This window comes from Botryllus schlosseri, chromosome 8, assembly GCF_051294905.1.
Source record: "Botryllus schlosseri isolate E-star chromosome 8, Bs_hap1, whole genome shotgun sequence".
Lineage (NCBI taxonomy): Eukaryota > Metazoa > Chordata > Ascidiacea > Stolidobranchia > Styelidae > Botryllus > Botryllus schlosseri.
In genome coordinates, this window is record NC_137243.1 from 4570213 (window position 1) to 4585712 (window position 15500).

General features: G+C 41.8%; 2 protein-coding genes across 3 annotated transcripts in view; both read left to right on the forward strand.

The window, feature by feature from the left end:
* Positions 1-302: 302 nt before the first annotated feature.
* LOC145444442 (pyrethroid hydrolase Ces2e-like) lies at positions 303-5114 on the forward strand. The gene is made up of 9 exons (XM_080322426.1): positions 303-648; positions 708-912; positions 1249-1439; positions 1651-1808; positions 1920-2074; positions 2964-3176; positions 3518-3662; positions 3900-4143; positions 4852-5114. The coding sequence occupies exons 1-9, from the start codon at positions 497-499 to the stop codon at positions 5009-5011; spliced, it is 1623 nt and encodes a 540-aa protein (XP_080178552.1). The 5' UTR covers positions 303-496; the 3' UTR covers positions 5012-5114.
* Positions 5115-7559: 2445 nt separating this feature from the next.
* Positions 7560-15500, forward strand: part of LOC145444437 (uncharacterized) — a 92612-nt gene continuing 84671 nt past the window's right edge. The window contains exons 1-5 of one of the 2 annotated variants that reach the window (XM_080322418.1): positions 7560-8539; positions 8629-9250; positions 9331-9564; positions 11680-11842; positions 14943-15021. In XM_080322418.1, the coding sequence (XP_080178544.1) occupies positions 8272-8539; positions 8629-9250; positions 9331-9564; positions 11680-11842; positions 14943-15021 (1366 nt within the window). In that variant the 5' untranslated portion in view covers positions 7560-8271. The remainder of the gene's footprint in view (positions 8540-8628; positions 9251-9330; positions 9565-11679; positions 11843-14942; positions 15022-15500) is intronic. The other variant, XM_080322417.1, reaches the window with a different exon arrangement.

Here is a 15500-nt window from a genome sequence, read left to right on the forward strand (position 1 = left end):
TCCATTGGAAATAGATATACATCTCTCAATACACCCATCTTGAGCTACAAGTACTTACAAAAATGAACAAGTTAAAATGGGACATGAGAACTGCGCAGCGCACTAGCTCTGAGTGAATAATACAGAAATAATCGCGTGAAAGTTGTAAAGCGAACAACATAAATAGGACTGTCGTTGAATCCGGTGACCGATAGATACGTAGGCACATAGCGACTTATCGAAGCGAATCCATAGCTGTACTTTAATAATGAGAGAGACAAGTTTGTTATTGCCGCCAAGGAAATGGCAAAAGCGCTCATTGCCTAACAGCAATCACGCGCAACGCGTGTTTGCATCGCAGTCGAGACTATCGTGAGTATTGGCTGCCTAATTAACAATTATATATCCTTTTGTGGAGAGGCAAGCGACATATATAGAGGCAAGCCAGCCCGCTGACGGCATATACAGCAGAGTAGGAAGTGGAGGCTCTGTGCAATTCTTCGAGAACATCGTAGCAATGGAATCACCGATCGTAACTATCGAGTCTGGCAAGATCAGCGGAACAGTGATCACGTTGTCACACCAAGACGCGGAAAAAGTCTACTGCTACCGAAATATCCCGTATGCATCTCCCCCGATTGGAAATTTGCGGTTCATGAAACCACAAAGGTGAGCACTATAGTATACTAATGATCCGTATACAACTGAAACTTCAACCTGTGTTTCAGCGAACAGTCGTGGTCGGGTGTGCTCGACGGTACTACGGTCGGTAAAATATGCATGCAGAACGCACAGTCGACCCACGCCGATGAACCATACTTTCCTATGAAGAGATCTCCCGGGAATGATGAGGACATGAGTGAAGATTCCTTGCACGTTACTGTGTACACTCCAACTCACGAGAAGGATAATCTCGAGAAGGATAATCTACCGGTTTGTTTTTCTTGGTCAGCATTTCAACTCTGCCTATTTCGCCGCGGGTAGGGTTGCTGACGAACGTCCACTTTCTGCAATCTGCATGCAGCAGCGAATATTTTCCTTCGACCGCATTTCCTATTCTCGCTATCTATGTGACCACTGTCGGACGGGTCGCGTCGTTATTCAATACTGTCGTCTCTGCGTTTGGTTGTACATAATGTACACCAACTGGACGTTCAAAAGGATTTCGGTGTTTATTAGTTATGCATGCGACACACAGTCGCATATGCAATATGGTGATGTGACGTTGCCGTGAGCGGAACAATTTCAATGATTTAGTCAAACATTCAGGTTCTGTTTTGGATTTACGGTGGAAGTTTCCAAGATGGTTCGGAACGACTATACGACGGGAGCGCACTTGCTGGCCTATTCAATGTCGTCGTGGTGATTCCGAACTACAGGGTGAACGTTTTCGGGTTTCTCTCACTAGGTAAATCCTGTCCTGGGAACGCTGGCCTGTGGGATCAACGAATGGCGCTGCAGTGAGTTTGAATTTTGCCTTTAAAAATATATTTGGCTCTAGCTAATTTGCTGCCGCGAGACGCTCTAGCTAATTGCTACCGCAAGTCTCGCGAAGTTCAATTTAATTGAACAAGAGTGTAATGTAATATTTTCAGATTTCACGCAGTCAGCAAAGGGCTGATTGTTCTCAAATCATTTGTAATGGGTTTTTATCTTTCCTGATTTATATAGGTGGACCCAAAAGAACATTGCAGCATTTGGTGGTAACCCGGGGAATGTGACATTGTTCGGTGAGAGCGCCGGCGCCATGTCGGTGCACCACCACCTTTTGTCCACCCAGTCTCAAGGACTCTTTCACAAAGCAATTAGCCACAGCGGACAAGCAACAGGTAATTTTGCGGATAAGCATTTTGGGCACTATCAAGACTTGATTCGTGGAACCGGATCCACTTGGTTTTCATGCATTATAAATCCGCCCGTTGCGATATCACTTTCTCCAGCCGATGACTTTTTCGACTTCGGCCAGAATGATTCTACAACTACGCTGCTTCTTGCGCATTTGGGCATCGAGGATACCGAGGAAAAAGCTGTCCTGGAAAAGCTACAAGCTTTATCATCCGAAGAGCTACTTGCTGCAAACATCGCAGTAGTCGAGGTGACGCTGTTGTAATATCAATGCTTACTAAACGGCGACGGAGAGTGTCCCAATGGCGATAAAGAATTGGGGGCACTGGTAATTTTTACACTACTCCCTGTTCTGACACTACATGGGCTTCATAGAATTACGCACATACAAGACGGGTTTATATTACTATTTCGAAAATGGCCATCAGATTTCGATACACTGAAAGAGTGGTTACAGGTCGAACCGACATGAATCGTCTTTAAATCAAACACGTGCTATGGCTGCAAGTCCCATGTGACGGGTTTATATTACTATTTCGAAAATGGCCATCAGATTTCGATACACGTAAAAAGTCGAAACGACCATTTAGAAAATGACATAAGATTTCGATACACTGAATGAGTGGTTACAAGTCGAACCGACATGAATCGTCTTCAATTCAAACGCGTGCTATGGCTGCAAGTCCCATGTCGGCGAAGGTCTTGGTGTTACAAGTCGAACCGACAATATGGTATAGTTCTAGTACCTACTTGCCTTAAATGTCTACTACTATTTGCTTGGAAAAAGTTTATAAATGTATGGCATTACTTGAAATATAACGCTGAGCGCTGATTACTGTAACCGTCACTTGCGTAACTTTTTAGAGTTCACGAACGTGTTCTTTAAAACAAACACGTGCTATGGACTAGATATATGCAAGTCCCATGTCGGCGAAGGTCTTGGTCCGGTCGGCGAAGGTCGTGGTCCGTCATGTCCCGCGCGTATTCCATCGTTATAATAATTTTCTTGTCGTGAAATGTGGAATGACCGTTCTCTCGTAATTCGTGATGATCGTACGGCAATTATACGACGAGGACGCGCGGGTTGTGCTTGAGCGCTCAATATAAGGAGTGGGAATAACGTCAGGATTCTTTTGTAGAAATCCGGATGGCAGCACAAATTCTTGCCTTGCGTGGACGGTGAGTTTGTGCAACAAAATCCGCGCAGCGCGTTAGCTGCAAGTCCGCAGCACATCCCGTACATGATCGGCGTCAACAATTCGGAATGTAGAGGCGGCTTCGCGATGTGTTTCTGCGACAACTACATGAACGGAATCACTGAAGACGTCTTCAAAACCAGTGCTTTGTTCCCGGTAGGAAGAACCACACGACTAAGATTAATTTCTAGTTGTCTGATGACTATTGATGCGAAATTCTAAATATGTTCTCTGGTTTTACTGAAAATGCCACGAAAGAATTGTAGTGCGAAACGAACCGCTTGTTGTACAAACCTGAATTTCAATTTCATTTCCGTTCCAGAATTAGAATTGACAATTTCCATGACCGACAATCCTATATAGTTGCCCGACCATGGGATGAACTATTCGATAACCGAACGTGTTTTTAGTTTTAGCTTTTAGCTTTATTATTCTTCAGTATAAATTGGACCTTGTCGATTCGCCTTCAGTATAAATTGGACCTTGTCGACTCGCAGGTTACCGACGAGAATCTGCAGGACTGGAAAGAATTCTATACCATCGACAGCGCGGACGAAACGGCGCTCAGCAAGCTTTACGGCAAGGTCACGGGAGATAGAATATTCGTTCAGCCAGCTGTCACGGCTGCTCATCGCCATGCAGGTATGCCTCTGACCAGCAACACTTCGGCTGGGCATGTAGGTTTGTTGGGTTTAGAGTTGTAACATCCAAGGTATGGTCGATAGCAAGTACAAAAATGACAATATGGTATAGTTCTAGTACCTACTTGCCTTGAATGTCTACTACTATTTGCTGGGAAAGTTTATAAATGTATGGCATTACTTGAAATATAACGCTTGAGCGCTGATTACTGTAACCGTCACTTGCGTAACTTTTTAGAGTTCACGAACGTGTTCTTCTACCAAGCTTGTTTCCAACTCAAATTATTTCACGATTCCGAATACGGACCGGAGAGTGGGATCAAGCCGCCTTGGTGCCTTTGCGATCACGGAGAAGACGTCTACATGATGCTCGGAGTTCCCTTCACGCCCGGGGAGCTGAGGTTTGGCGGCAGGTTCTCGGATGACGAAAAGGAGCTGAGCCTGAAGTGTATGAAGTACTTGACCAATTTCGCTCGCACCGGGTTAGTCTTGATATGTGTACGCGTTGCGTCATCGTTTGATTTTCGGTGAGCCATAGGTCCTTCGCGATCATCATAATTCCCCTTCTATGAATACCAAGTCTCAATTTATCTGATCCGTAACCATAACCATATTTATCTCCCAAAACAACGTGCAACTGTAATAGTAAAGGCGCTGATATATTCGATTTTTATATGAAGATTGACTTCGGCAGTGGTGCCAAGCATAGAAAACGTAAGGAGCTGCCTATTGAAAACTGTAACATGTGCGCGTAGCAAGGGGTGATCGTGATTTACGACGATTTAAAGCGGCTGTACAACAAGTTGTGTAATCATGAATATCTGGATGCCACCACTTGAAGTAATCGAATAAAATTCCGTCTTAAATATTATGAAATCGGTCTTAAATATTATGTTGAAATTTGGCCTTAAATATTTTGTTCAAAGTAACCATACCATGTCAAAAGTGCTAGAAGTGCTATATTGGCATTCTCAATGTTGAATCGAATGGTATCAGTTAATCTGGCGGGTCGCGCACACGTCATTTTGCCATTCCTTATTCAAAATCGAAATGTTCGTGGGGTGAAAAACGCCGTCACACTTACGATGTATCATCTCGTACATTGTCTTCAAGCGTGGTCAACGAATAATCGTGATTACCTATGTGTAATTGTGCTGTAATAGTAATCGCCCTCGTATTGTTATTTTCAGAGATCCTAACGATGGCAACGAAGCGGTGGAAGTCAAGTGGCCCAGGTACAACGTCGATCGCGAACACATCAATCTCGACCATGACATCACCATCGGGTCTAACTTTGCGGAACGGGAGGTTACTTATTGGACAGATTTTCTGAAGAATCCGTCTGTCTGATCTTCGATCATGAATGATGTTGCTTAGATGTGCGTTTTGTTATGCGAGAACATTGGTACTATACTTCGACCCGATTCATAAATAAATACCCTGCTGCAAAGAATCAATCGCATTTGAGACAAAAGTTTGAGTATATATTGTCAGGATAACCTGTTGCAATGATCTCAATTGCTCTTTACAAAACACAGCGAAAAATCTACTCAAGTACGAGTGAGGTACTTCTTCAGTAAGCAACCTAAAATTAGAAGTAGAATCGACGAACTTCAAATCTACAAGTAAGTAAAGAAAACGATCGTAATTCGTTCACATGGATTGTCAAAACGTGCGAATTGAGCTATGCGACGAAAGATGCCGAGCTTGATTCAAATTGATGCATACCAAAAGACGTATCCTATTATCGACAGCATAAGCGTTCGTACGCATCATGGGATGAAAATGATAGTATTGGTATGGAAATGCGATACTAATCCTCTGTTTTCTCGAACAGCACGTTTTAGAAAATATCATGGTGTGGCGTCCTCTCCCATATTATAAGGCCCGTAGTTTAGTCGGACAGCAATACGGAGAAGTTGTATAGGATACGGTGTAAATAATTTGCACGATTAGTAAACGTTGATAAAAAATATGATGGATCGTGAAAATGCCACATTGTGTATCTTCATTTCCAGGAATTGAAGGCATTACTACACTAGCTTTTATACTTCAACATGTATGTTATCCAGACAAAAGAACTGATTATAATTAGAACTCAAAGTATGTGCTATACTGGGAATTGAAAGTGAAATATAAATACTACTTCTAAAAGCGGAACATGTATTTGGCCCAGAAAATTTCAAAGGTGGTATGCTAAAACAGGTTTAAAACTAGAAAAGTCAGAGTCCACTTTTCCAGAGTAGGACACGCCATGGACATGCTAGATTACGATATGATAAGTAAATGCTAGACTGCGAAACATAAGTTTTAAACGTTATGATGAGCCATATATACTGTGATGAACTATTACATATGGGCAAAGGGCGACAATGTGGTGTGAACGGAACCACGCCAACCCGCTACCTAAATTATATTCAATGATACTATCGTGAAATGATACTGGTTACTCCGGATACACTGCGCGCGAAGCGCGACGAAAATTCTGGGCTATATTCAACTTTTATGAAAATTATATGTTGATACTCCCCAAAAACAACCCCGAAATTCCTCAGCCTATCTTCCTGATTGGAGGATTGAACTACTTCTACTTGACAAACTGAAAATAGCGAAAAGTAAGTAAGTAGATCACAAAATATTACGAAGTAGAAGTAGCGAAAATCAAATCTACTTGAGTAACTACCAGAAGTAGAGGAACGCTACTTGAGTACTTCGAAAAAGTAGAAGTACTTAGTTACTGACCACCTCTGGATATTAGTGAATAAAGATATCTAGCAAACAGAATTTTCACCTGGTGTAGAACACTATATGGTCATAAATTAGGACGCTCTGATTCGGCAGTGAATTTGGATTAACTTCGGATGAACGTCGTGTCTTTCTGTAATTTCCTGGCTAATTTTACGCCAGCTGTCACACAGCCATTATCTCTTTATGCGATGGGCGTATGTAGGCCTCTTGGTGCCAGCGTAGAAGCACAACACCCGCGCGTCCTGGACGAACAACAAACATGTGATCAGGACGGAATAAAAGAAAACGCTTCATTCGCTCTATCAAGTGTAGAACGCGACAGTCGCCGAGTGTGTCCAGTCCATGTCTACTGTCCAGTGTCCACATTCAAATCGAAATAGGCCTTCATGGAATTCCTACTGATTGAATATTAGTCAGCCGTCAAGATTACCGGACCTCGATCTGACATATCAAACTCGCCTATTGAGTAACACATGCGCCATTCATTTACATCACTATAGTCGTTTTATATCGTTCCTTATCTCTTTCCATCCAGTGTGCAGTCTGCACCGTGCAATGTGTGTATGCCTCTTATTTACATCGCCTAGCTAGGGTCAGGTGGGTACCTGATTTCGTAGGTTATTCTTCCAGTTCGTTTCAACACACTCCTATCTTTTCATAATATCGTAGTCTTTTGATGCTTCGAAATGATGATGAAATTATAAAGCAGATACTCGTACTGATACTTCGATCGTTCATATCCACGACCGACACTAGGTCGCGATGAAGGTGCGCAAAACGCATCGTTTAAATACAGCGGGGAAATAGTCATTACGATTTTTGTGAAAAGGTAGCGAGTCGTTAACGCCGTGATTTTCATCGATCAATGTCAGTATCACGTATACGCGTTTGCTGGGTAGAGATCACGCTGAATGTAATCAAATCGTCGTGCCCTGAAGAGTAGGAAATGAATCACTCATCCCTATCATGAATAAACATAGACGTAGATCAATAAAGTCTTAATCGGTTGTACTCGAGTACCGTTATGCCATTTATTCGATACCGATAAAACGTGATGTTGAGTGGGCCTCTGCTATCAATGACATCACATCGCGAGCTCGTTTAGATTAGCGTCGTAGTTGTTGTGGATAAATAAACATAGCCCGAAAGGCTTGAAGAGAATCGAATTTAGAGAAGGATGATTCCAGAAGGTTCAGTGATGTAGAGTTATTGTAACCGGTGTTAGTCGACTTGGATTAGTCGCGGGTAAATTAATGTCGAGATTCGATAGTGGCCGGATGACAAAAGGCCCGGTTGACGGATTGTTACAAATAATTGTGTCCGACGTTCATTTGGCGGGAGAGCAAAATCTTTATGTACGTTTCCGTTATGATAGACACGTCATAACAAAAGACACTAAGCTGAATCAATATGATAGATGTGGAACTGTTGTTTATAAAATCGAAGTTCAGATGACTGCAATGTTTTATTTATTTGATGTAGATTTTGAATTGGATTAAGTTTGCCCGAGGAGGCGTATACCTTACGAAATAGGAAGAACAGTCTGAAGAGTGAGTTTGGCGAATTATTTCGGTTTTAGTTCTTGAATTTCAGGTTGGGTAATCGTAAGGCCGCCAGGTCCTCAATAATAATTTCCGCATTGTTTTACCTGTAGTTCCAGAGAGTGAGCACTGTAGTGTCCTCAAGGGCGATTTATAAAATGTCAAGGATTTTTTGTGGTATTGCTCGCTGAAGCGACACCGCACAGGTGTACTCCCTTCACATCAATACGAACTGCTTCAAATGCGCCGGCTGATCAGTAGAAGTAGAAGCACCGCTGCATCGACAGATCCGGCCGAAAGCTGCTCTCATTTTAAGGCAACATGCTTACGACGCGCCGTTGCGTTAGTTCAAGTGCACCTCAGGGGACGTGCTGGCCGCCAACACGGAAAAGCCACTCACGAAAAGGCAGCGCACCGCTGAAACTATCAAGAAAATGTCGGAGTCTATGCTTGGAATTATGCTTTTATAATGGAATTTATTGGAAAAGAATGCGTGGCGGAAAGAAATCACCACACACCATGTCGGAGCTTGTTTTTATATTTCTCATATTCAGTAGCGTTTTTACAATATCCACAACGTCAATCGCCGGTAAGTTGACAGTATCTCTAAGCGACAATTATATAATACAATCACAGTTATCTTTTAAACCTACTGACATAATTTTGGTTTGCTTACAGTGGGCAGCCGGTCGCGGACAGCGGAAATGGGTTTACAGTTATCACTGTTGGAGAACAAACATGTGGTCGTGTCGGAAGACCGCTATTCCATAACGAACAGTTTGAATCAGCCAGAATCGTACAGTGACAGCGATCTGGAAGAGTCTGAGGATGAAGGCCGCGGGGAGGCCATAAACTTGGACGGATTTAATCTACTCTGGCTAGTAGCTTCTAAACTGGAATCAGATGATAAGCTACGGAACTTAAGCGATTCAAACAATTCACCATCCTTTCATTACTTAGTCCAATCAGAAAACACGACCCTTACAAACAAAGGCAATGAGATTTACCTCAACTCTGCATGGCCGCGGTCGTATTTACGGTACGGTAAAACAGACGTTCCAATCTCGCGGGTGCGCGTATCATTACCGGACCAGTCATCTATTGTACCGCCGGCGCTATCACAAACGTTATCTGACTTTTTGGACATCCCAACCGAGACAAACCACCCCGATTTCGACAATGAACTGGTAATCGATAGAAATTTGTACGAAAGCAATGTCGAAAGGCTAACCCGGTTTATTACGGCCAAATCCATCGGATTTGAAATGGAGTTTCGCGTTGAGGAAAATTCCAGTAGCGGGTGAGTTAATATATATATATCTCGAAAGCCTTTAAGCCCAAAGCAAACAGGCGTAACTATATCCAGCTGTTTTTGTACAGATACATAATTACCGGCAGATCTGTAATTGGCCAACCGTATTTTACCGCCGTTGACTCAGCCCAAAGTGACGACGACTCGTTATCGGAGAAACAGTCGTGGTTCGGATTATACTGCCTCCTCACACCGAACGCCAAATATACTTTGCGGCTGGAATATCGAAACGCTGCGTCCACTGATAAACGACCTCAGGATTTCGACTTGGTGGATGACGTAGCGAAAGGAGACTGGCAAAAGTGAGTTGTACTGAACAGGCTGTTATTAATGAGTACGTGAGTGGTTGTTAACTTCGACAACGTATCATTATTACAACAGCAGATAGACCGAATAGATACGCCTGAATCAAACTCTGGCAGCCGCGAAAGTCTGTTGATTTATGTAATAAAGCACGTCGGAAGCGAGCGATTAAAGGCAACATAGCGCCTTAATATCAACGCACGAGGCCGTTAATAAAATTACACTTTATATTCTCCACGTGTGGTGCACCAGGTGGTATCGCGAAGAATTAAGCTACCGGCCGCGGTACTTGGCGTGTGAATGGAACACCTCGGTGTGTATTTAGCTTATAAGTGTCATAGTACTTCGCGTGACAAGTGAAACAACGCGCTTAATGGAGGCCGAATATAAAGCGCGAGTTGACAAAAGCGATTATGCCGACAGTGAAATCATAATTTCAATAAACTACACGCCCCTATTCAAACTAGGAGGCGCGCGATTTCGGATTTGCTTGAAAGATCGCCTGGACTTTTGTGATAAGTATGAGAAAAAGCCCGAGCTGGTACATGAAATATCAGCTCTATATCTGAGTAATCATTTCGTTGTACAATTAGATAATATATTCACTATTCATATTGAAAAACCCGAATATTTTCGTATATCTTCAAGCTTATTTCAATATAAATATATTATTCAACTATATGCTCAAGTTCTCTGTCTCCAAGAGTCTCTTCAAATAATCATTTCGAGAATGAATGCTGAATCGATTTGTTCATTCTTCATTTGAGACGGAATTGGGATACTTCATAAATACTTAACTAATCGAAATAATGCCTGCCTATCACAAGTTCGCTGTGACATGAGAATGAATTTATAACAAACAAACTTGGCTAATATAATCGCGAATCAAATGAGGATGCATCCAAAGTCAAATACTAATGTTCGAAATTGTATGAACGCTATATTTATACGGGTAATTTTTGAGTGTTATTGTGGGAATTTCGCCAATTTGATGACATGCATTTATTTCCAAAATGTTGATCATATGCTCGGCACATCGCGGAATGGTCATACCTAGGAAGGTAAACGCTAAATTATAATATTCCAAGACTTAAACTATAAGCGAACAAACGGAGCACCATACATTTTCATCAAACCAGGTCGCAACACGACATTTTTGCACTATTGAAAGACATAGAGAGATACTATCCACTAATATCATATAGTATGATCAAAATGATGCCGATGGTAGAAAAATTCCCACTCCGAAATACCATCAATTTTTATTTTGTACTATAATTCCGCAGTCGTTTGCTGTTCTGATGTAACATTTGAGCGTGTACTCAGTGCGGTATCAGTTTATTGAACGATCTCAGTAGCTCAGTTTATTAATAATTTTCATCATTTCAAAACACCACAAAACCGCGATACAATGAAAAGATAGGAAGGTGTCGAAACGACCTGGAGTAGTCTTTGAAATCAGACGCCCACCTGGGCCTAGGTGATGCAGAAGAGGCATGTGCACTGGATGGAAAGAAACAAGGGATAACACAAAACGAATAGTGATGCAAATGAATGGCTCATGTGTCGAAAGGCGAGGTTGATATGTCAGATCGAGGTCCAATAATCTCGGGGGTTCACTAGTATACTAACTAGTATACTACTATGCGTGCGCAGCTGACGCATGTGCAGTTGTGCACTGTGCGGTAGTTCGTCATCTGTGTACAGGCGAGACAGGCAAATTTAACATTAATCAGCGAAAAAGTGTTATTGCATTTCCTCGCCGCTACATTGTAAGCACAATCTTTAAACGCAACTAACATCAAATCCCCGCAATGCATGCTCGATCATCCATCAATCGCCCACAGACAGAGACGTGCAGCCGTGGACAAATTTCGGTGCGTATTTATCGGAGAATCATTCATTGCGGTAGGCTGCGCTCTGTTGTCGCAACAAGAAACCCGGGGTCACGTCTGTGGCGGAAGAACAATCGCCAGATTCACTCGTGTGTTTGTGGTCTGGAATGTTAGGAATTGTATAACAAAAATAGTTTCGATAAAAAGACATCTATGATTATTATATAAAGGCATACTGTGACGTTGACTTTATTCGGCAACGCCATTGTGTTTGTACAGGCTCGCTGTCACCATCGACTTTGATGACAATACCATAAACTACTGGGTGAACTGCTCCGCCAGGCGTGTGAAACAATTACGGGCGAATATCGATCATCCGTCTTCATTTTATAGCGTGTACCGACTGCTGCAGCACAAAAGACGCAGTACCTTGCCAGTTGAGGTATGCATGCTATTAGGAATTTAGGATATGCTTATGACTCGCGTCGTGATAGTATATCGATAGCACCGAGTAAACGAGCATGGGTTTAAAATGTGTGACCCCAATAGCATGCGTTTCGCTGAGGATCCAACTGTATATTAACAACTTGGAGCCTTAAGACAGGCGTTCCACATCATCACATCATTTAACATTTTTAAACTCATTGAACGGCCGGGCAATACATATGATGGTTGTCATTGTGCAATGTGCATTCTGCATGTCCACTTCAGCCTTTACTGTAGTAAAGTATTGGCTTGGCCAGTATGGTATACAGACCATTAGCAATGTCTCTGACACCACCAATACAAAACGGAGATGACCGTGTATATGAATTCCTTCATCGAGAGGCGTTTGGCGATGGCACGGTACAGACACAACTAAAAAACGCCATAAATGACGCGAAATAGGGAATCTGGACGTCCGATCGGGTGCTTCCGAAGCCCAAAAAACAGTATTTTCCGTAAAGATCTCCAACTTACCTGATATTATAAATTTTGTGATTTGTAAACGTGTCGTCTTTTCCAGGTCTCAAAATATGGCAACCCTAGTTTAACGTATCCACAAATATAGCACACATCTAGAGCCCGACCGATTATTCGTTCGCCGACAATATCGAGTTGATATCATACGTTGAAAGAATTATCGGTATCGGCCATTGGAGGTGAAAAAATATCGGCAATTTTCGTGACGTCACAGCATGGTGATAGGAAGTCAGAAAACTATAATCCTTGACCGCTGGATTGGGAATATGACTGTATTCCATATAGCTTACACTTTCAAGGTGTCCAGATGCAGGATTTCTAGTTAATTTCTTGTTCGAGTATGACAATGCTTGTAAAGCTGTTGAAAAAAATGCTCTGTAGTTTTGTAAATGCGCCCTTTGATGTGGATTCCACCTTATTTGAATATCGGCTGAATATATCGGTGTTATCGGTGAAGGTGTTAGATATCGGTTTTATCGGCATCGGCCCAAAAATCCAACATAGGTCGGGCTCTACATTCTACACATGACATTCAAAGTATCACGCTTGATAGAATATGAAATATAATTACCATAAATTACATTGCCAAAGGAATTATACGCATCAGCATATTATTAGACTGGTTTATATTGACAATGCAATGTAGGCCACCGTTGTTCAATGAACAATGTTCATGTCGGATGCATGTAGCAGTTTGTAGCCATTTCAAGTCCATAGATAGACGTTGCATTGTGATATTCTCCCAAACATTCAAGTCGACATAATGTGTACTGGGCTCTCAAATTAACCTGGTCAATGGGGGTACTTCACAGAAGGGAGAAATTGTACAAGTTATGCGAAACGATAGCGGTTTTGTGTCTCAGCGTTATAGAAAAGGCTAATTAAACCATAAACCTAATAAACCACAAACCTGTGACCGAATCATACTATTCTCGAGGAGGTTCATTCATAATGCTGTTTTGAAGATATTATCAGGCCTGCGAAACTGCTGTGGTTTAAAGTTTAAACAACATTCCGAGTGATGTTGGATATAAATATCCAACACGATGTGTGGATAATCTGTACTACAGTGAACTGTAGACGCCCGCTTTTAGAAGTGACTTCAGTCACGTGTTGGAATTTATCATCTAAATATCTACTAAGTATCTGTATCCTAATTAGGCGGATATTAAGCGGTTATGGATCTAAATGATATTGTCCTAACTCCTAATCGACAGTCTGTGGAGATATCATGAGGAAAATGCACTCGCGATCGTATAATGTCGCCTATCGCTGCCTGTGTGGTAACATCATTCTATGATGTATCAATAAATGCCTCATTTCCTAAGGTGATTAAGACGAATTTGTCGAAATCTCCGCACTTATAGTTCATACCCCGCGGGTGAACACTCCAATTTTATGGCCTTGGATCTCGTCAGCGCGTATGAATAGTTATCTTGCGTGATCAAAGCAAGAAATATTTCACGCCATTCGCGATACCGATCTTACCGAGCACTAGCACCGTGTCCGACAGTCGCGCGGTGGAGAAACGGCAAAATGCCACCTAACTTTCGCTCGAAATACAATCAATTTTCATCACATCGAGAACTAGCAAACAATTTATGTTATGGTGGTTATTCACAAATTCCGCGGGAGTTATATCAGCTGTTTAGCTTGGATAAACTTCGCGATTGCGGGCCTGTAGGGTAATCTGTAGTTGAGATCCCTCCGATCGGTCCTTAGTCAATTACTCTTCATTAGACGTGTGGGAACGTACCTCGGGATTCGCTCCGAGGGCGAATTCATCGATTGCTGCAGACAGTTAATTAGATGATGAATCCAATGTCATTGTCAGTCTTCCTAGTTCCATTTTGGTATCTATACACTCATAGTATTCATTCACACCCAAAAGGCGACACACAAAAACACAACCTACGAGTCATAGAGAATATCTAAAGCAGGGATTCCCAACCTTATTTACAACGCGGACCCCTCTGAAAAAATGACATGATCTCCTATTTTCAAGCATCTTGAAAAAATTAAGAACCGTTACATTAACAGAAAAACTGATTTATACAGTAATCGGTAGTTAAAATGATGCAATTATATAAATATAATAGACAATAAACATGATAGTACATAAATTAGTTATTTCATATTCACGTAATGTGATGGTTTATCTTATCTTTGCTTTCACAATTGCTGGTTTGGTGGTGGAGGGAAGAAATTAAACTCAAATTGAGCAGTAGCTTATTGCTGTACTAGTATTTTTTATTAAATTTCTTTCTTTCGTTATAGTGGAGCAGACTTAGAGATGCCCATCCGGAAAAAGGCTCATGACACACAGGTGGCTAACATTGATCTAAATAGGATGATGTTATTATCAGGCATTGCAGAAGTTACGTGCATCGGAAAGGGAATACTAAAAAAATCCTCACGGAACATAGTTATTAGTTATACGCCCATGATTAGACCTCTTATACAAATCTAATTTCGTTCATAGATCATGGTTGTAGCAAGAGCCTAGTTGGTCATTGAAACATGGTTAACGTGAATAGATTCAAATATGTCACGCCGGTTATTAGTGCGATTTGTTACAGGTAACATTCAGAAGCGCCGTGGTCACCGATGGACAACATCGGACGGCCCCTAAGCAATGCGAAAGAGAGCAAGAAACAGGTACTGCTCTTTAACAGTATTCATCGGTCACACACGTTATTTCATTGTTGATACTTGTATCGTTTTATGATAAAATGTTATAGAATCACACCACATCACATACCAGAAACCGTATCATCCACACTTTATAAAATAGCATTTGACCATTGCCCCTGTAATTAATGTTGCAGTCATTTCCCAAGGTATAAGCGAGATTGTATTTCGTGAGTAAGTCTGGTTTTGAATGACACAGACGACGCATTCGCTTTCCGGCCCATTGGACTGTATAGATTTCAACTAACCCGTACCACCTGTTCAATCTACACGGGAAAAGATTAAAAATCAAACTTTATTTCGACCACCGTGCTGGATACCCTGCGATTGACTTCATTGTCGCGAATGTCCAATTCACCATTCACTATTTCAAAGACTTTCATATTCTGGTAATAAAATGTATAAGCTGATTCTTTTATCAGCATACCGGATCCGATTCCGAATAC